This window comes from Pempheris klunzingeri, chromosome 10 (assembly GCF_042242105.1).
Source record: "Pempheris klunzingeri isolate RE-2024b chromosome 10, fPemKlu1.hap1, whole genome shotgun sequence".
NCBI classification, from domain to species: Eukaryota; Metazoa; Chordata; class Actinopteri; order Acropomatiformes; family Pempheridae; genus Pempheris; species Pempheris klunzingeri.
This window is the reverse complement of record NC_092021.1, coordinates 22,395,408-22,416,287: the sequence shown is the minus strand read 5'-3', so window position 1 is coordinate 22,416,287 and position 20,880 is coordinate 22,395,408. Positions and strand designations below refer to the sequence as shown.

Sequence of the window (20,880 nt, the reverse complement as noted above, 5' to 3'; positions counted from 1 at the left end):
GGAGTCCGCGACGGCTTTACTTGTGGCTTTCTAATTACCACACAGAGCCAAAGGAGAAGCAGGACTCTGATGCCAACGGTACAAGTGCAATGAGAAGGGCAGCAGTGTACACACATCATTACACTCAGACAGAAGGCAAATACATTCATCTTTCTGACTGAGGGTGTTTGAACTCAAGCCTAAATGGCAGCCTAAATGAGTATATCTGCACTCCCGATGTTCATGTGAAGTATATTGGAGGGTGTGGACGACGCCTTAGCTCTTACAGTGGAAAGCCTTAAACTGTGGAGGAAGTACGGTGGTATTATATTATCATGCCTGACCGAGTCATTGAGCTCACACAGAACAGACTTAAAAACTAAAAAAACAATTGAGATATAATTATATAGATATAATTGCACTATTTGGAAATCCTAAAGCAAAAGTTTGATTGACTATAAACACACTATGGGTGCAAACAGGTTTTCTATAGACTTAAATTAACTTTGTCTTGCTAGCTATTTCGGGAGCTGTTTCGGAGGGATGGATTTTGTTAAATTGTCAATATATACGTATATATGTAATGTTTGGAAAAGACTGTGGTGATTGTTACATTAACGCAAAGTTCAGCGTCACGGTTAAAGAAACGGTAAATTGTCTGTTTGTCAGGACGCACAGACTCTGACGTTTAGTTAACGTAAGAAAGTCGCAGAGCTTCATGCTGAACTTTAACATGTTTTAAGCTGTTTCAACAAAAGTCCACAGCTGTGTGATAGCTGTGGTCTTAATTGTAAGTATATTGACACCATGTTTTTAAATCATTTAATCATTAAATAATTTAATAATGTTCCTCGTTGGCGCCTCCAAGTGGTGGTCAAAACAAAGACACTAAGGCATCGGCTTTGCCTCCTTCCAGAATTATTTAAAATGGGCCCCAATTATATTAAAAACAGCTTCAAACAATCAATTATAGTGAAATCCAGGATTCCTTGAGGCTGACAGTATGGAGGCCTGGCTAGATGAGGTCAGAGGGACAGAGCAAAGATCCTTCACTGTATAAACTGAACCAGAAAAGGCTGAAGTTGGTGCTCCCGACAGTGTTGTGTCAAAATGTGTTAACTGTCTTGTTATGAGGGCACAGCTCTGTCAGTGGACAATACCTGTATGTTGGTGAGGAGAGTCTCTATTGACGACAAGCCATCTGGGAAGAGGAATGGTGAGGGGAAGCCAGGAGGAAGAGCCTGTCCAGCCAATGACAACCTCTCGTAGCTGTCTCTCGCTGTTGGGGTGCACATTAAGTTGTCCTCTGCAAAGAAAAATAATAACATTGATAATTAGAAAAATGGGAAATTGAAGAGAGGCTAAGTCGCAGAATGTGTGAGTAGTTTTTGATGCTGACACGTGTTTGTCCTGACTTGAATGAACCAGTAGCAGCGACTGGGTCTGTATTGATTGATAGCCAATCCAAGCTCTCCTCTCCACTCAGAAATTTAGTGGACTGACTCGAGACCCTTGGAGATGCTTTTGTGTTGCCTTTTTTCAAGCCCTGCGTGTGGGGTTAAACAATATCAACCACGACATAAATCCAGCTTCCCCCATTTAAGAGATGTCATGTGGGCTCCGAAATCAGAAGCAGGCCCGCAGATCGACCCCAGAGGCTCAGGCTTCCTTTGTGAATGCACGCACGGGTGCCTGTCAAACCTAAGATGACATCATCCTCCATTCATCACCGACAGAGGGGTAGGGCCCTGCCATCTGCTGTCCAGCCTCTCCACCAGGCCTCAGAGGAGGAAAGAGGAGCAGAAGAGGGAGGGAGAGAAAGCAGGAGGCGAAGCGGCAGACACAGATACAGCCTGGTCAAACTAAAACAGTATGTCAGACACTGCCGTTTGTTGCCCCATCAGATCTGACACATGTTTTTGTCCAGTGAGCTTTTATCGAGCCAACAATTTGTAAGTGCTACCATCTTGCAGAGAGACAGTTTATTAAACACATCCAGTCTAAAAAGGTCTCCACGGGAAGTCTGCACCATCAGCTGTTTAATTGTTAATTTAATGAAAGGGGGAAAAAGTTTTATTTGTAATGTGGAACCCTGGCTGCGTTGTGCACAGCACCTCTCTGCTCTCATCCACTATTCATATCTGTTTATGTGGCAGGCTGAATCTTGTACAAACAGCGAGTGGAGCTGAACAGCCCTGCCTCTCCCTCCCATCAATATTCACCAACGCTAGCCAAGTGCTGGGAACAGCTGGTCTTACATTAATTAGTTTAAAGTATTTATTTCACCCATCCTCAGAGCAGATTGAGCAAAAACATTGGAGATTATTTCAAGCATCTGCAAATGCCCTGGAAACATCTCCGCGCCAAAAGTCGAGTGTTAGGATTCACAGTTTAGGTTTGTAATTTGAAGAGCGTTTTTTTTTTTCTGAGAGGGGGAAAATGGTGAAATATGCACCGCCGGTCCGTGGAGAGAGTAAACAACCTTTCTCCTTTTTCAGATGGAGTTCACTCCTGTTGATTAATTAGAATGGATGGTTGCCTAATGGATTAAAATTTGTTTATAATTTGACTTCATAAAAATAATGAATTGCCTACTTTTAAGAAGCCACTCCTGTGGTAATTTGTTTTGTTTGGTGCAGTCCTGTCTGCATTTTGAGGTGGGCGTCTGGGTGGAGATATAAAATGTACTCTCCTTATACAGTGGCACAACATGAAAGTCCCATTTTATCTCAATAAAATAACTAATCAAAGATCAAAAGCATTACAGTTGGCTTCAGCTCAGGTTGATATAGATGTATTGCATGCATTATATGCTTGCATCACCCACCTCCAATAAAATCACCATAACAACTAGAGACGTTAGTAGACCTCGGGGAAAGGTCTGCTGTTGTAGCTTTGTAATTGATTTGTACTGTAGGCACTTTGTCCCTTATTTAGTGTTGGCATTAATCATAAATCATTGCTTTAACAAACTCCGGCTTCCCACTCAGCAGGCCTCCCCTCCAACACAATGTTGGATCACACAGAATATTTGATGGCTTTGTTGCAGGGGAAACAACCTGTCATGCTCTGGGAAAAGCAAACAGCGTGTTTTGTTCGACAGACTCCAACTACCGTACAGCACCCCTTGTCAGATAACATTTCCACCAGGAGCTATGCATAAATGCAGGCGTTTTCAAAAAAAAAAAAGAAAAAAAAGGAAGAAAGAAATGGGAAGCTAATAAGTGGCTAATTTAATCAATATAATCAAAACTAATTTAATGAAAATCAAATGTTAATTCCAGCAGAACATGATCTAGATCTGTGGTTTCTGTTCTTCTAATGTTGCCCCCCCACCCCCCCTCTCTTTTTCTCAGTTCCTGGCTGCAAATGCTGGCATGTGTTTGCATGTTTATTTCTCACCATCGCTCCAGAATCATTGACTTCAACTTAATTACAGCGACAGGCGTTGGAGTGATGGGGGCCGGTGGAATGGAGTGCTCTGTTTCCAGGTGATATTTCTCCACTAGCAAGGCTGCCAACAGCAGCTGTGACAGCCTCTTGTGCTTACCGTACGGTAAAGGTACAGTTGAGGCCCCTGACTATGAAATACTGTGTGGAAAAACACTCGCAGGTCACCCCGTCACAAATAACATTTCATGCACAACTGTTTCGGCGGATAATAGGAGCCACAAATAAAAATGGGACGCTGTAAATACAATGCATTCTGAATGAAATGCCATAATTTAAAACAAACCCCCCCCTTTCCCCGTCCTCCTCCTCCACCCTGCTCTCAATAGCTGCAGAGGGAGTCCTTGACAGTGTGCTAGCAATGATGAATCACCTATCCAGTTAATTTTCTCACTCCTCATGTGTTGTGCTGCTAAAACAGGGGCCCAGGAATTGACTTGACAAACTATGAATGTAAAAAATATCACTTGGAGGGATCTGGGCTTATCTCCAATTTACATGTTATTAGATTTGTGTTGCAAGCGGCACTTGGACCTAGCAAAGCTGAGGCAAAAAAGATGGGGCACATGATAAGCAGAGATAAAACATGTCTAAAATCCACTTGAAAGCCTTTGAAATATTTGATGGAAAGTCACAGCGAGTGTAGAGAAGCAGAGGAAACTGGCCTGATTTAAAATGTGACAGACACACATTGCAATCTGTGGTAAATCTAGAAGAAACCTTGGGAAATTTAGCTGCAATCTCTGGATAAATAGCTGTAATTGACCTTGGGAGTTGAAAATGTGCCATATGTTTCTGGTTCCTGTGTTTGAAACTGGGTCCCTCAGGACATTTCAGCTGAGTCCTCACACGACGGCGGTGTGAGCAGGAGGAGAGGAAGATACAGAAAGACACAAAGAGAGAGAAAGAGAGAGAGAGAGAGAGAGAGAGAGAGAGAGAGAAGGAAAAGAGGACGAGAAAGATGCCAGGAATGAGAGATAGATGGTTGAGACAGAAGATGGATGGATGGATAGATAGGTGAGGCAGAGTCAGAGGAAGAGGAGGCTGGAATAGAATGGGTGTGCAGAGAATGAAAGACTGACAGAGAGGAAGAGAGATAGGGGAGAGAGGGGGGAAGAGAGAGGGAGAGCAGAGGTACATTTGGCTGGCCAGTCAGTGTGATATATTGACAGGTGAAGCCTTTGTCCTTGCAAACCTGTGTTCCTCCCAGCAGGAGAACTGAATGCAAAACCTGGAGGTTGTCAGCACAGGCAACACAAAGCAAGGCACTGCTTTTCACTGCACAATTACATTTGATTTGACCTGCCATGGCTGCAGAGAAACCAGCCTCCTTCAAATGGAGTAGTTATGACCTCTCGGACAGCCATTAGCAGCCAACACAGCATTATTCCACCTGCACTTAAAGCAGTGGATTTGGAAAATCTTGTCAGGGGAAATATCTGTCTTCTGGTACATATTCAGTGATGCAGAGCTTGGCAAAAAAACGTAGTTGCATGCAATTTGAGCATTTAAAAAAACATGAGCCTAGCTTATTTTGCAAACGATGTCTGCACTCTGGAGGTTCTTTCAGGCAAAATAAATTCAGCTCCAACGGTATGATTCTATAGCTTATTTCAATAACTTTGGATGTTATTTTATGTCTCTTGCTTTTAAACTGTAACCTCTGCACACTTTCAATGTGAGTTCCAAGGCTGAAATGATCAAAATGTATTCGCAGCATCTTAACAGTAAAACTGTACCTAATGGCACATAATTCAACCACTGGAGGCTTCGACTGACTTGCAGGCGCACTTCTCTGAAAGTAAGTAAGAACCTGCAGGACATACTGTGAGAATGTGCGTGATGATCAAAGACGAATTCCTTTAGAATGACTATCCCTTGCATATGTTGTGCATATGTGTGTGTAATGTACTGTATACACTGGCAAGACAGAGAAAACACACCCGCGTGCAGATGCATGCAAACAAAAACCCTCAAACACATACACACTCATTACGCACACGCACGGTACACACACTAATGTGCCCTCATCACATTTAAGCTAATTTCCTTTTCATCACGGAGAGAGGAAAATGAGTGTTTGCCCCATCCCTGCTGGGGGACAAAGTCAAGAGCCCTGGTCGGTTTGGGCTAGATTAACAGGTAACATTTGGCTCCTACTCTCTTATCGCAGCATGAAAATCAAACCGCGTGTTTTCCTCTATCGCTCTCTCTTTCTCCCCTCCCTAATGTTCCCTTCACTTAGAGATGAAATCGCTTGCTGCACAAACCCATTTGGAAAGAGGAGAGAAGGTGAGCGGGATAATCAGGCTGGCCACTGGGCCGTGTTTCCTAAATGCTCTCCAAAACATTACTGTGCACAGGCATAAAATTAGCGCCGGGACCTTAAAATGTTGACATTTAGCATGACTTTTTGGAGAGTGACACCCTCATATTTTCTTGTAGGATATCATTAAATTTCAACTGCCCTATGGCTGTGCCTTTCCATTAATAACCAATTCAGTGTGTCACTTCTCCCTCTCTCTCACTCTCTCTCTTGCCACCTTTTTAAAGTAATGAGTCCATTGCTTTGCCTTAATAAATTGAATCGTATTCTCAAGGCCATATGAAGATAGAGCCACAGATGGACAGGCTGCATGGAGGAAATAACCATAAATCCTTTGCTGTCAGAGAGGCGGTCTGAGGTGACAGAAGAAGACAATCGCAATGCTCAATTGGGATCACACTGAGATTACAAAAGACATAGTGAAAGCGTCATTCTCTCTGTTAAAACTGGCCTCTCCTGGCGTGGATAAAGAGCGTGTCTCATTGCTTTCAATGCCGAAAAACCACCCACTAATGATTAAATTTAAGAATCTAATCATGCATAAAGATTAGAGTCCTGATAGATGATTGTCCATAACATTCGACAATGTACATAATGTAGACCACTACCACAGCAGTGGAACTTATGGAGTACAAATTGTGCTTGTGGAGCATAGATTACAATACTATGGCGCAAACAATTAAAATCGATTTCATCATTTGTTTAACTGTTGGCTGGAAAAGGAGGGAGAGGAAAAACAGTAAGAGAGAGAGGGCAGGAGAAATGGAAACAGAGCGAGCAAGAGGCAAGGGAGCAGAATCCGTGTTGACTTCCATTCAGGAGGAAGATATCTTGTCTTTTTATGCGGCCCATGTCATATTTATTGCATAAAGGTCAGAGTGTTCATTTGTTCAAAGTCAGCGTTTTCCCTCTCTCCTCTCCTCCATGTAATAAATGCAGGGGCTATGTCATTATCGGACCTCTGAGGATTACAGGCTTGGCTGACTGTGATGACTGCATAAAAGCATACAGGACTTTTGTTTCTGCCAGCGCACACCTTCAAATGAGCTCTTAAAGCGAACAGCAGTGGAGACAAAATGGCATTTTGTAGAGAGGCGGCCACAGTTAGACTGGTTGAAACGGAACGGGGCAAGGTGATTAAAGGTTAGAGATCACAGTGCTAAATCCATGACCTTAGTTTTTAGTCGAACCAGGAGGGTAAGGCTCAGCCTGGAGCGGCAGAAATAAACTTGTGGCTCAGAAAATAAAATGACAGCCGGGCTGACTTGAATATATTTCTGTAATTCACCCACTGACTATAAGCCAAAACTGTCAAGAAGATAATGCTCAAAAAGGACAGACTGTATATCGTGAGGCACTTTGAAGGTGTTTAGATTTGTCTTTGCATATTGACCTCCGTTGACCGGGTCCATCTATTGACAGAAGAATCCCAGAGATTAAATTGGCCTAAACTATTGATTGGGTATTTTGCCTGAATCATTCCCATTTCAGAGGGGGATCATTTGTACTGTATACCCCACTAATCTCTCTGACCCACTAATCATCAAGCCATTTATTTCTCACTCTTTGTTTAGTTCTCCTTTGTTTAGCATTTATTAATTCATTAGAGCAACTTCTCATGCAGCTTAACTTAGACAGTGACTGGGGAGTCCTGTTCGTACCCGATAGCAATGTGCATTCCAGTAAAATATGCCACCGAATATGCACCCAACATCACAATACACATGCCAATTACATATTGATAATTAAGCATTCAAACAAACAAACAGAGAGGAAATCCCCCGTAATCACCAGGTTTTAATGGAACAAGCATTAGCTTGGTGTGGTTGGCCAGATAGCCTGCTGCTAGATCAGAGCTTCACTGGGTTTCGGGGACGAGGAGGAGGAGGAGGAGGAGAAGGGGGGGGGGGCACAGGGAGACACATTGGTGTCATTGCCTGGCATTGCAATCCTACAGGGAGAGGCGATGCTGTTCTGTTGCTGCTGAACGAGCGTCGACGATGGCTGGCGCTAATCCAGACTGGATATACTGAGCTGCTTTTAAATGAAGATGAAAGAACAAAAGAGGAAATGGGAAATGTAAACTTTAAAAGGCCTGGCTTAGGAGCACTTACTCTGCGGCTGCCTGGTGTAGAAGCTCAAAAATGGATGCAAATCCATTAGTAGTCCTGGTTTCACAGTTATAAAAATACTTAAGGGGTTTTAATAGGAGCAATGTGTTAAACGTGTGGAAATCTGTTTTGATAACATTATTCATAACACTGGCTTTGCGCTGTGCGAATTAATAACACTTCATTTACAGACGGAAGAAAGCTGGCATGGTATTTCCAGTTAAAGAGATTAATTTTTAAACACCTAATTGACAGGCTGGGGTTAGGCAGGATAAGCAACAGACTATAAGGCTGCAGCTGCAAAGTCAAGGTGACTGGAATACTCAGAGAAAGGCTTTCAAAAAGCAGAATAGAGAGCAGAGAGGGAGGGAGTGAAGAGAATTAGTCCTCAAGCACTTTTCCCTCCGCCCACTATTCTTCCTCTCTTTATTAGGAATGATTTACTTTCTCAGTGAAAGGATATAAAAGCTCAAGTATAGCGGCGTAATTATCGCAGAGTGAAAATTTAAAGGTTTGACTCACAATGTCCTCAAGTCAGCGAGTAGACTGCCAGACGATAAGAGTGACTGTTCAACACTCGGCATCCAGTTGGTTGTGTTTTATGGGCTTTGCCAAGGAAGAGCACACAAACAGCACTCGGCTCTGCAAGTCTGTAAACATGATGGACTGTGGCAAACTACTAGGGCTGGTGTTTACCTTGGCAGAGCCTGGCCCTGGCATGTCAGTAGCATCACTTAATTACTGTTTACATGTAAATATTAAATTATACAAACAGCCTCACAGAATGTCTCCAAAAGTACAGAAATACATATTCAGGGTCAACCTTATCTGTCTGCAACATTTGCCACTGCTAAGATATGAATTGTTTTGAATCGCAAATTTCCCGCATTGTACATAATCTTCATAATTGTTTAATGCTGTTGTCCAAGGGCATTCGGGTAAATATGTTCCCATAATCTGCATAATAGCAGATGCTCAGATATGTAAAACGCACCTTGTGTTCTCAGAGAGGAGGAACAAAAAAAAGAAGGTTATTGTTAAAAACTGTTTTACCAGGAAAGGACTGAGATCATTAATGTCTCCAGTCAAGACCGGGAGATGATTGCTTTGATTACAGACCTGTTTTCCTGACAGTCCAGAGCAGCATATATAGTAGAGCACTGGTGCCTACTGTGCATCTCTGGTATGGCTGAGTAAAGCACTTGTTCATTTGCAGTGAAGGGTAACATGAAACAGGCCTCAGCCTTCTGATGGACAGGGAGATTTCACCTTCGCCAGTGAATGATAATGCATTATTAAATTTGCCTCTCTGCTCACTAGATACACTTAGCTGACCACAGCATATTTATCTCCCCATCCGAGGCTCACGTCTTGGCAGGAGAAAGCATTCTGTCACTTTTGAGGCATTTCAAAGATTAAAAAGAACCTCTCTCTTTTCAACGTCCCTAAAAGCATCCCCCCTTTTCAGTGAAATGTGATTAGCAGGAGATGGTGTCACGCAATGGAACATTCATGAGGGGGAGAACAAATATCCAAATGAACTCCCATGTCCTCGAGGAATAGCCCCTCTCTGCACCATCAGCAATCTCTCTCACATGGGCTGGGGAAATTTGATTGATCCTCTATTGAATTATTTTTTTGCACTCTTTCATTTCAACAGGACGCACTGACAAGTTGTTTGATCATAAAGCATTATTGTCTGCCAAGTCACATTTCAGGGTTGTGATGGCTAATGATCTTGCCTCCTGACTTAGGGAAAGTCAGGTAGTCAGCATGTGTTTGAAGCTTGCAACGCCAAGGACATAGGGAGGACTGAACAAAACACTACGCATTAAAGTCAGAAAGATGAAGAGAAGGAGCTTACACTGAACATATCGAACTTTTAATGATACTGTACGGAGATACCATCAATGTCAGTGAAATATTTACAAGGCAAAAAGAGCGCAAAACTCACGCCGAAACTTTTGCCTGACCCAAAGTCCCCAAACTTCCTTTTATCATTTGTTAATGTGTATGCAAAGAAGGAACAGAACAAAGACTACAAAGGCTAGAAATCACTTTTTCATCTTTTGTAGCCCCCTCTCCACATGAGCCCATCAGTGTCCACAGGTCCTTGCCCAAAGCAGCTGTATGTAATATACTGTGACACCGGTACCTGCTCCCCTTCATCACTCAGATGGTAAACTGGGACTGCGGACTGTGCACAGTGCACCAGCCCAAAGCATATCAACTGGACATCTAGGCGGCATCCTGACAAAGAAAAGGCGTAGCAAATCAGCTTTGTCCGTCGTGGTCACAAGGGTGCGACTGCCCGCTTCATAGCAGGAATGAAAGGATGCACATCTAGGTGACATAGTGTAATACATCCATTTGTGCTGGGGAGGACATTATGAGTGCATCTCCTGTTGTGTCAACAAGGATATAGAATGTTTACCAGGGAAGTGCCAATATCATATTACCAGTGATTCACCCACTTTTAAAATATGGTTTACAGAATCAGTTTACATGCTGTAGTCGCCTCCGACTCTCCTGTCAGGCATTTCAGCTCAGAGAAAAAGAGATGTGGCATGTTTAACTGCGAGGAGGGCCGAGGTAAAGTGGCGAAATTTGTTGTTGGCAAAATGCTGAAACTGCCACATGGTGAATTTACAGACAACTCTTATACTTCGACGTACATACATATGGCTTGCGTTTCAAACACCTTTTCCCCGAGGAAATAAAATGATGTCAAGTGTTTGATGTCCAAAGTGAGTTTACAGCCAAAGGCTTCCATACCTTTCAAATTTCCCCTTGTTTGTCAGCTACCTGCTGTTTCATGAGACAGAGGCTTGTCGGAAGCTATTGCCACAGACTTTGTGTTTGAAGCAATTCAATTAGTCACATGTGAGATAACACTTAGCTTTCTACTTGCCTTTTTTCTCACACATCATCTAATACAACTCCCCCCCCCTCCTTCTTTTTTATCGGGCAAAATTTGGACAAAAAATAATCGAGTTCAAACAACAGTCTAAAAAAACTGAGTAACCATCTGGTTACTCTGCACTGGGTGACACAACTTTGGAAACAGTCTTTTTTAGACGACAACAAACAGCCTTTGTCCTTCATCAGCAGAGATGACATGAAAAAGATGAGACATGTTCATAGGATATGAGTGATGTGACATTATAGTGGCTGTCTCTGAGGTGTCTGGCTATTTAAATAGCCTCCATATGAGCCGGGGCACTGCATCCTTCCTGTGCGCCCACTGCGCTCCCTTCTAAGAGTGCATTGCAAGAGATTAATTTAATGCTCTGCCAGGATCATAAAGATCAAACAAGTGGAGAGATATCATTAAACCATTGGAATGTTATCTCATTTATCTAAACAAACTGATGCGATGAACAAGCCTAATTAAAAAGCTCACTATAAACAAAGCTTCGGATTGCACGGCCTCTCCCCTCTTTAACAATAGAACACATTTATTTTATTAATCTAATGCATCATGTATCATATCATTACAGTTCAATATATCTATCATTAATTTTATTCCCTTCACTTAAAGCTTTTATTGGAATTACTTTGGTTATTAGTTGGTTCTAATGTATTGGTTACCTCTGAATCTGGCTGCTACAATCTCTCTTATCTCGCTGCATAAACCTGTGCATGTTATTCAAATTGCCTCATTTATTATGATAGCTTCCTCATGTAAATTGTGCTGACTGCTCGCCCTTGCACAGTCCTCATTAGACTAATGAAAACCTTCAAACGAAAAAACTAAACAACCTGCCAAATAAAGGTCTGGGGTTATTATGAAAATTACAACTGTGGGAGCCGGGAGAAGCTCTCTTCATTAATTCATGCTCAGCAAATTGGTAACTAATTTAGTTGCACTCCTCTGCATTAATGGGTTATTTTATAAAAATGTTTTCCACAGCCCGAGACCTCTGGTGCACACACTGGAGAGCTCAGAATCCTAATCAAGTCCAGTGACATATCAGGAATTGACAATCTAAAAGATAATACAGCTTGTGTTTGCGGGTAGATGCGTGTGGGTCAACTAGCTAGAATTGGTGTGGATTGCTGGGTCATTTGCTTTCTCCTCTAATATTGCGAAGAAATTACAGTCCATTTGTGTTGATTATGTGAGTGTGGAGGAGATACTTCAGTTGAGAAGCAAGATTTTTGCTGCTGAGGAAACATTCAGTTGATTTAATACAGTATGTGGATACTTGGTTAAACCTCCTTCTTTCTGTGTTTGCGCTGCTCTGTTTGCCTGCCGCTCTTTTTGTCACACACAAATACACATGCCCCCAGCCCCCCCCCCGCACACACACATATTCACACTCATGCATAGACAGTTAGACAGTTTGTGACCCATAAATTCAGCTCATGATCCTGCTAATTATTACTATTCACTGCTTCACACCCCGTGAGTGAAAGTCTAACGCTGATCTTCACGTCAGCCTAGCCAACAGGGAACATACAGCCCAATGATTTCCATAGTGGTTTTAATATCATTATCAGCCTCACCCCACCCCGTATCACCCAGTACAGAAAAGCACAGCACAGCAAAGCCCACCCCTGCTCTGCCCAAAACCAACAGAGAATACTAAAATCTATTATTTGCTTCATTTTGTATTTAATCCTCCATGAAACGGTTAGTTGATTTTTATATTTTTGTATATTTTGTATATATATATATATGTATATATTACAAACACTGCAAAATCAAATCAAATAATGGCAGCAATTAAGAATTAAAACATTTGCTCTACACAATATGAGTTCAGCATTTTGAAAATTTAAAATTAATAAGTTAATGGAGATGATAGGAAATCCCACATGTGAGGAGGTGTACTGCTCTGTATAAGACTATTCGTTTGGTGAATTAAAAAAATCGGGGTTGGTGAATTTATAAAATCAATAATGTAAAATCTATATGAAAAGTAGTTGCATTTGAAAGTTTTATTACTTTAATTACTTCAAGATGGGATACCTTGTTGGGGGAAAATCCCACAATAACCTTTCAGCATATTGGAATTCAAAAGGTCTGACAGAAAACTCTTACTTTTGTTTGTGCTCTGTTTTCAGAGGCTCGTGGCTGCAGCTAATTCAAGTTCATGTTTATGTAGTTAGCAAATGTTCGAGCCTTAAATCACAGTATGTCATCTTAAAGGGCTTCACAGGTAAAGAAAACTACGTAGCCATATAACGGCACTGGGATCACAATAATGATCGGGATGACTCAAGCTGCTAACTTCGTTTTTTTCCCCAGACGTCCATGGTCATCTAGTGGGAGGGGCTTAGGAGAGAGAGAGAGGGGAGAGCTGCAGGATGGGAGCTGTAGAACCGCACACCCCAGCTTTAAGAGAGCTTGGAGAAACTCTCAGTGTCCGATTACAGCAGAGGCAGAAATTTGTTTACAGAAACAGTGCACCGTATCTATAGATTTTTATTGTCAAAGGATGTCATCACAGCATGCATAATATAAGGGCTTCTCAACACAGTAACGCTGTGTTTCTGAGGAGTTCCATCATGCTGTTCCATCCGAAAATGTATAGATATACACACATCCACAGATATTTACACTCCTGCAGGTTGCCTCTTAGTAAGCACATACAGTTTTAGATTCTTGGTCTGTAAAATAACACAGTAAGCTTGAACTGAGAAACTTAGTCTTAGGCCCTCTAAGACTAAGTTTTTTGACTAGCTAATCTCAGATTAACTGACTGCAAATCCTGTTAACGTTCCTCAAACTGTATTCAATCAGTTGAAAGTTGGTGAAAAAAAAAAGCAGTAGGCATGCAGAATGTGTTCCAGTGTGTCTACAGTTTCTTCTACATTTTTTTTGGTGATAAAATCGATGTTATCTTCCGCTCCAGTTGGTACAAAAAAGGTCTAATATCCAATCTGATTACACCTGAGAGCTCTCTGACCAACAATAGCCTGAGAAAGTTGTTCTACCTTTGGTGACACATTAACCAACTATGGGCTCCTTGTCTGCACTGTTGGCTCAGTTGGTCCTCCTGCCGCCACTTTTGTGATATTAACTTGAGATTTTTCCGCAGACTTACAAACCTGCTTATCTTTTCTGAAACTGAGCATTTGTCTTCGCTATCAGATTCAATTCCTAGAACTACATCCTATATTATAGGCTCCTAGAACAGAGCCTGTCCAGTAGAGAATGAATGCAAAATTAAGACACTTGTTTCTCATAACATCTGTCATTTTCATACAATGTGAACAAAAGAAATATCAATGAATAGAAAGAACAAAAGGATATTTGTTTATTTAAGTCCTTAACCAAAAATGGAGTATTTTCTGATACTAAGAGTTTATAGTATAGTTAGAGTTAGAATAGTATAGTAGAGTTTATAAAGCATAGTGTTACATTTGGACTACACCATCCAATCAAACTTCTTTTTAGGAAAAAATGAAACCTGACTCACCTTTGTCAGCATGCATCCTCTTTAATTCATGGCTCATGTCGTGGGCCAGGTCTCCCTCTTTAGGCCCAGGTGGGATGTTGGGGGACAGACCTAGCAGGGCATGGTTCATGGACAGGCCATTGTGGTGTACCGCTGGAGAGAGGATGGCAAAACACAAGCTGCATTAGGATCATCAATAAAGTAATAATAAATAACGACACAGTTTGCACATTTATCTGTCTAGCTAACTGTGTAGTGAGGTTATGCAGAGACGTACGTATCCTGTCTGAGGAGCTTTCTGTGTGGGCTGGGGAGCTGGACACACTGCTGCTGCGGTGGGATGAAGGGTGACTGCCTGGCCTCCTGTGGTCTTCTAGGGAAGGGGCTGGTGAGGGACTGTCTGGCACTCGCTCCTGCAACCCCAACAGCAACAGAAACGCACACATGCAAAATAAATATCCTGCGTGGACATGGAGGAAGTTAATCTAGTATCTAGTATTGTGACTTAGCTGCATTATGTTTTAAAATTCACCTTTATAACAGAGGTAACCATTCTGGAGGGCAGGCTCTGGCCCTGTGCTGCGGCGGCCATGTTTGCAATGGTGCTGAGGTGGTTCATCTGGCTCATCGCCATGGTGACAGAGGCTGGGGGCAGGCTGACTGGGATCAGGGGGTGTGGCATCATCATGAAGGGGAGTTCCAGGCCTGAGACACATGAAGAGGTCGTTGGTTACTCAATGATGCATATTATGAGTGAGATATTCACTGGGGAAACTTCTGAGAGTCTGGCTGCAAACTCAAAACCTGCTGCTGTTAATTCAGCAGTCAGTAATTCCCACCACTGAGATACCCTTTAAAATTGGCGTCCAATAACACTAAAGCTTTACACTGCCGTCCATTAGAAAAAAAATGGAATAATTCAAATTAATCGCTTCTCTGGTATCTTTCCATTTAACATAATACACATAAATGTTTTACAACATACGTTAATAATAGATACTACTGCAATAATAATAAAGAGAACGGGGATGATAACTATATACACAGTCATTCAAAGACTAAAGTTTACACAGCAATAAAGATGCATCAATTATTCTGTGATGAATAAAAAGGGCACATTATGGAAATTCTCTCAATATTTACATATAAAAAATATCCCTGTAAAAACAAAGACAATCTTAAAAGCCATTACCCAAATGACTAGTTAAATGTGCTAATGACAAACAAGTACCATCAGACCACAGTATGGCAATGACTTGAGGCTAATTATAGCAGCCGATATTCCAGACCAGGGAGGAGAGAGCGAGAGCAAAAACAGTAAAGTCACTTTCAGCTCGCACAATAATGGGATTTTCATTTCTTTCTCTTTCATATGCACACAAATTATTCCATTACAACATCAGAGATATCTTACAAATGTTTTAAATTATTCAATTGCTGTCTAGCGATAGACACCTAATTGGGAAAACTGAACCATTAGTAGTCCACAAATGTAAAGAATGTCTAATAAAGATACCATAGGGGGTTCGTAGCTAGTCAAACTGTGGCCCTGCACTGTGCTTCTGAATGGCTTAATGAAAACAAGCCAACTTTCAAAGGACATGAGCACAGACAGAAGGTCAAAGCTAGGTGTCTGTACCCCCCCCTCCCCAACCGCAGTACCCCCTCCCTCCCCCCTCTGCTCTATGGGGACTTTGAACTGGCAGGATCAAAAGTGACTGGGAACAGTTTGGTCTCATTCCTCCGCCACTCAGATGCTTTTCCTCAAATGCTTTAAAGAAAACCCCACAGACACTATTGGATCTGATTGAGCCTCTGTGTTGATTTTTCACTCCTTTTTTTCTCCTTTTCTTGGCAGCGAGGTTCAAGGTAAAAAAAAAAAAAAAAAAAGCTGCGTGAAAGAAAAGAGGAAAAAAAAGATACTGCACTACAGAAAGCTGATCCACAAAACAACTCCACTCTTCTTTTTTGACAAAACATCAGTAGCCAAAGGGCAAGGAGATCTGCATGGCGAAGCCTCTAAAGAGAAGGACACTGGTTGAAAATGAAAGGACATGAGAAGTACTCCTCTCTGGCATTCCTCTACCTCTAAAAGAAGCATTGATTTCCATAAGAAAGATGGCATGCAGTTTCTCAGTGGCGAGTATTCCCAAACAATATAAAGCAGGGGAGATTAAAGAAAGGCGGAAGCCAAGCAGCACCTTGTATCAGCGCCTCTGCTGTAGCTCAGGCTGAATCAATTACCACTCAGCAGGCTAAGCTCAATTAAAAAACACCACAGAGGGCCTGATTGCGGGGGTACTTACTGTAGGACAACATGGAGAGGTTTAGGCTACCTATCAGCCTTTCAAGGCCACTCAAGGGCCAGAGTGAAGAGACTTATTTTGCCTTTGAGGTGGATACATTACACCCATTCAATCACACATGATTACACACATGAAGGCAGCAACCAAATTTTCACCAAATCGATAAAGAATGAGGAAGAGGTGAAAGTATCACATTCTCTGCTCATCATATTCTTTTATTTTTTGCTCTTGATGGTGTATGAATTTCGGCGACGCGTCTCTTCCCGTCAGACAGCGTGGTGGCGGAACACTGGACCTCTGTTAGCTCTAAGGGGTATTAGTCTCGCTTTCAGTGCCCGTCCAGCCCCTTTCATGTCACCCCATCCTAAAGCGGTGTTTCTCCCATAAAGGCCCTTTCAGACAACTGTAGGGGAATGTGCCACAGGCCGACGAGTGTCTACCAAATCCCTTTACTTGTTGCTGAGAGGAGCCAGGTGAGGACGATATTGGTTCATTCAAGGAATCTAGTGTTTCTGCGAAACAGTGAAGTGTTTTCACTTTCATTCATATGCAATTTCTTCCCATTTGCTAGATTTATTCTTGCAAAATAAAAGGAGCACAAGCAACTGCAGTTCACAGTCCTGAACGATTTTACCTTGGTGATAATAATACGGAGGGATTTTTGTGTTTTTCTTCTCCAAAAACAAAATCAAAAGGCATTAGCGAGACTCATTAATCACCTGCATATTGTGCAGATATTCCAGTGGGCAAACCGTTAGAAACATATTTGTCAGTTTGTGTTTATCTCTGATACAGAAGTTCAGACCTGATGAGAGGTGAATTCCCACAAGCTCCCCTCTTTCCTGAAGGGCATAAACAATGCATTTGGAGTAATTTACCTGAAGTAAGCCTGAGGGACCTGCAAAGGTGAACTCCTATTTACCATCATTAAAACTACAAATCACTTAATACCAATATAAACAGCTCAGCTATTATGTCGTGCAGTGCTTGGGAGTTCACGCATGGATAAGCAAAGATCTGAATCACAGAGGATGAATTGAATGAATTAAAACAGCCCTTGGTAACAACATGATTAAAAAGCTGTTACATCAGAACCAAACCGCACGGCTGACAGTAGGTCGGATGCTTAAAAGAATCACACTGAAAAAAGATTGAATGTTGAATGTTTTAAAATGATTAAAAAGAGAGCAGTAATTTATTTTGATGACAGAAATGATAACCTGCAGTGATTTGTGCAGCAGTTAATCTTCATCTAAACAGGACTTCAGCCTCTCAGGCCGTCTAACCCTACAGAGGAAAATAAGAAAAAAGGAACTAAGCTATTGTCATTGAAAATGGTATGGAGGTAGCAGCCAGCCCCTTACCCTTAACTCTGTTGTGGACAGATTTCCCCTGACAAAAATTAAACTAGCTCCTACTTGGCACTTTATTATCTCTTCAACTGAATGATTTATTGTTTGTGGAGCGAAAGAACCAAAGAGAGGGGGAAGATTACATTTCCAGCCAAAGCTCAGGCCTGATCTCGTTTTTTACTCCCTCTGTCCAGGAAAAAAGCTCCCGACAAACAATAATGTCAGCTGTAATTGATCGGAGGTCGCCGGCTGGGCCTGCAGTAAAAGCGCACTATTTAAGCGACAATCGGCCCCGCGCTCTTCAGACGCTGGCTAATGAAGCTGTCTGTCTGGGCTATTTACCTTCTCTTAAATGGAAGGGGAGAGATGTACTGTAAGAGACAGGGCTGGAGAGGATCTGCCTCTCGCTCCTGTGAAATAGGACCTGCACATGCCTCAGGAATGTATAATTGGTTGGCAAAGCCAAAGCTGGGGATCCGGTGCTAATTAAATGACTTGTTTAAAGCCTATCTGTCTTTGTTTGGGAGGCTCTGGGCTTCAGAACAATGCATTGTAAATGCTGTTGTCAAACAAACATTCCTGGTTATCCTTTGATTTGAATTGAACAAGACAAAGGGCTGATTTGCTCAGCGCTAAGCCTTTGGTTTTCATGGTGTTGAGATATTTTTTCTTCTTCTGATCTGTCAAACTGAACAGGACCATTCCAGTCAAGCAGCTAAATGAACTGACTCACTGCACAATGCATACGCAGTCCGCCGCAGCAAAACAATCTGAGTTTTCCTCCTAATTGAGCTTGTAAAATGCCCCCATGCCGTGTATGTATTTCTTCAACAAAGGTGAGACGGCGGTGCACACACATGGAGAGTCTTTGTTGTGGTCATATCAAGGATTTGCACACCAGTCCCAAAAGGAAATGAACGGCTCATGACAAAGTGTCTGTCAGCGGCGAGACATTTAGAGGTCCCTCCATAACACTAATCAGCTATTCATCTTTACTATAACTGTTAATCTCTTCCAAAAATCAGAAGCCCTGCCATGTAAGATGGAGGGAGCCTTACAGCCGTTAGATCAAACATAAGAAACAGCCTCCATAAATATGTTGTCTGGCATCTTGGTGCCACTTTACACAACACAAGTGCATGCTTACTTATGCACGGAAGCGCAACTGCTCCCACATACGCACACACACACACACACACACACACACACACACACACACACACACACACACACACACATGCAAACAAGAAAAAACAGACACACACAGATGGCAGGTTCAGTCAAGGCTGGTGAGTCCTGTTTCTCATTAAAATGGGGGGAGAGAGGAAGGTATTGCGCTTTGATGTAGCCACCCACAGCCCCTCAGTGTCATTGAATGAAACTTTGAAGCCTTTTGTGTTTACGCAGTTAATGTTGATAATAAAGCAAACATCTTGCCTTTGTTAAATACCTGCTGTACACTCACGTATGCACACACACATACTCGCAAGCAAACGGACACATAAAAAGAATACAGTAGATCTGGCAGTAACTAGGAGAGGTAAACATGAAAACATACGGGTACACTCTCAGACAGTGATGCACTACAGATAATTGTGCATAGGGGCGTGCACGCACGGAGCCAGCCAGACGTAAAAACACATGCAAACAATGTCCTTTACATTCCAAGAGCTGTGATGATTGGACACATTTCAATCTAAATCACATCAACAAACAAAATGTGTTAAGCATGCCAGGATAAGGAGATACACTCTCCAATGATTCAGGTGGGCAAAGATTTCCTGCCAAGATTCCTAATGCAATGTAATGTAAGAGAAACCATGATAAGAAAACATTTCTGGTTTGATGAGGTAACATAATTGCTTTCCTACCCAAACCACTGGAGTGTAACATGTGGTAGAAATTATCAAGGAGACAGACAGAGGTGTTTGTCCTTTAAGTGTATAAAATCTAAGGCAGGCAACTTTTATAGGATAATTTAAATCCTCGGCTCTAATGGCACGCATTCCTTATGAAAATTGAAAGATCAATCATCTCTGTGGCAGATCTGTTGTGAAAAAAAAAAAAAAAAGTTCTTCCCATCTTTGAAGAGAAAATGCTAAACACGTTTCTCCGTCGCCCCACCCGCGCTGGCCTGCGTTTTAGCTGTCTATTTGTCTCTTTGCTGAAAATGTTAACGAACAGGGCAATAATCAAGCCATATGCTTGCATGTGGCAAATCTCATTACAGTAAATGACCTTTACCAACCAATGCCAACATCCTTGTGCTTGATAACACAGAGCGTATAGAGTGGGGGAGACAATGGTGGGTTTAGTTAATGCAATCATGCACAAGGCTGGGGGTGGCCAGGACAGCCAGGCCTTCAGGACACATTAGCAAAAAACTGTTTGCGTCTCTAATTTGGGTCGGAACCAGGCTCACTTTACATTTGTCACACATCACTCTTGATAAGCATGCAGCATCGGCAAGAGAGCACCAACATCTGATCGCTGACAATAAGCCGTGGCACAGAAAGTGCTGTGAGCAGAAGAGGAGAGCAGAAGGGGAGCAGAGATATTACTAGCAGCTGTTACTACTGCGGGTGCAATATATTCAAGCCCAATCAATAAAGCTCCTACAGACAGTGACACCCAAGCAGACAGAGGAATCATTTTCATCTGATACTTAGCAAAGGCTCCCCTTTTAAAAAGATTGCTTTCAGTCAATGACAACCAGTTGTCATTTGACTAAGGCTCCTGAAATGAAATATATTGACGAGCGTTATCAATCACGGCCCACTCTGCCGTCATATCACTTTGGTGGAAGGGGAGGGGGGATCAGTTTGCATGTGGTCATCAGATCATCTGTTTTAATTACAAAATTAGCATCACTACCTTCTGCGTTCTCACTTCCTCCATTACAATCACCCTGTGAGAGAAAATCAGTAATGCAGTGTATAGTTTACAGTT

General features: G+C 42.2%; 1 protein-coding gene across 1 annotated transcript in view; it reads right to left on the bottom strand.

Annotated features, from left to right (window-relative positions):
• Positions 1–20,880, bottom strand: part of dachd (dachshund d) — a 91,578-nt gene that overhangs the window by 9,047 nt on the left and 61,651 nt on the right. Inside the window, 4 exon segments of the mRNA XM_070837838.1 lie at positions 1,140–1,285; positions 14,295–14,426; positions 14,551–14,728; positions 14,731–14,978. Coding sequence (XP_070693939.1) covers positions 1,140–1,285; positions 14,295–14,426; positions 14,551–14,728; positions 14,731–14,978 — 704 coding nt within the window.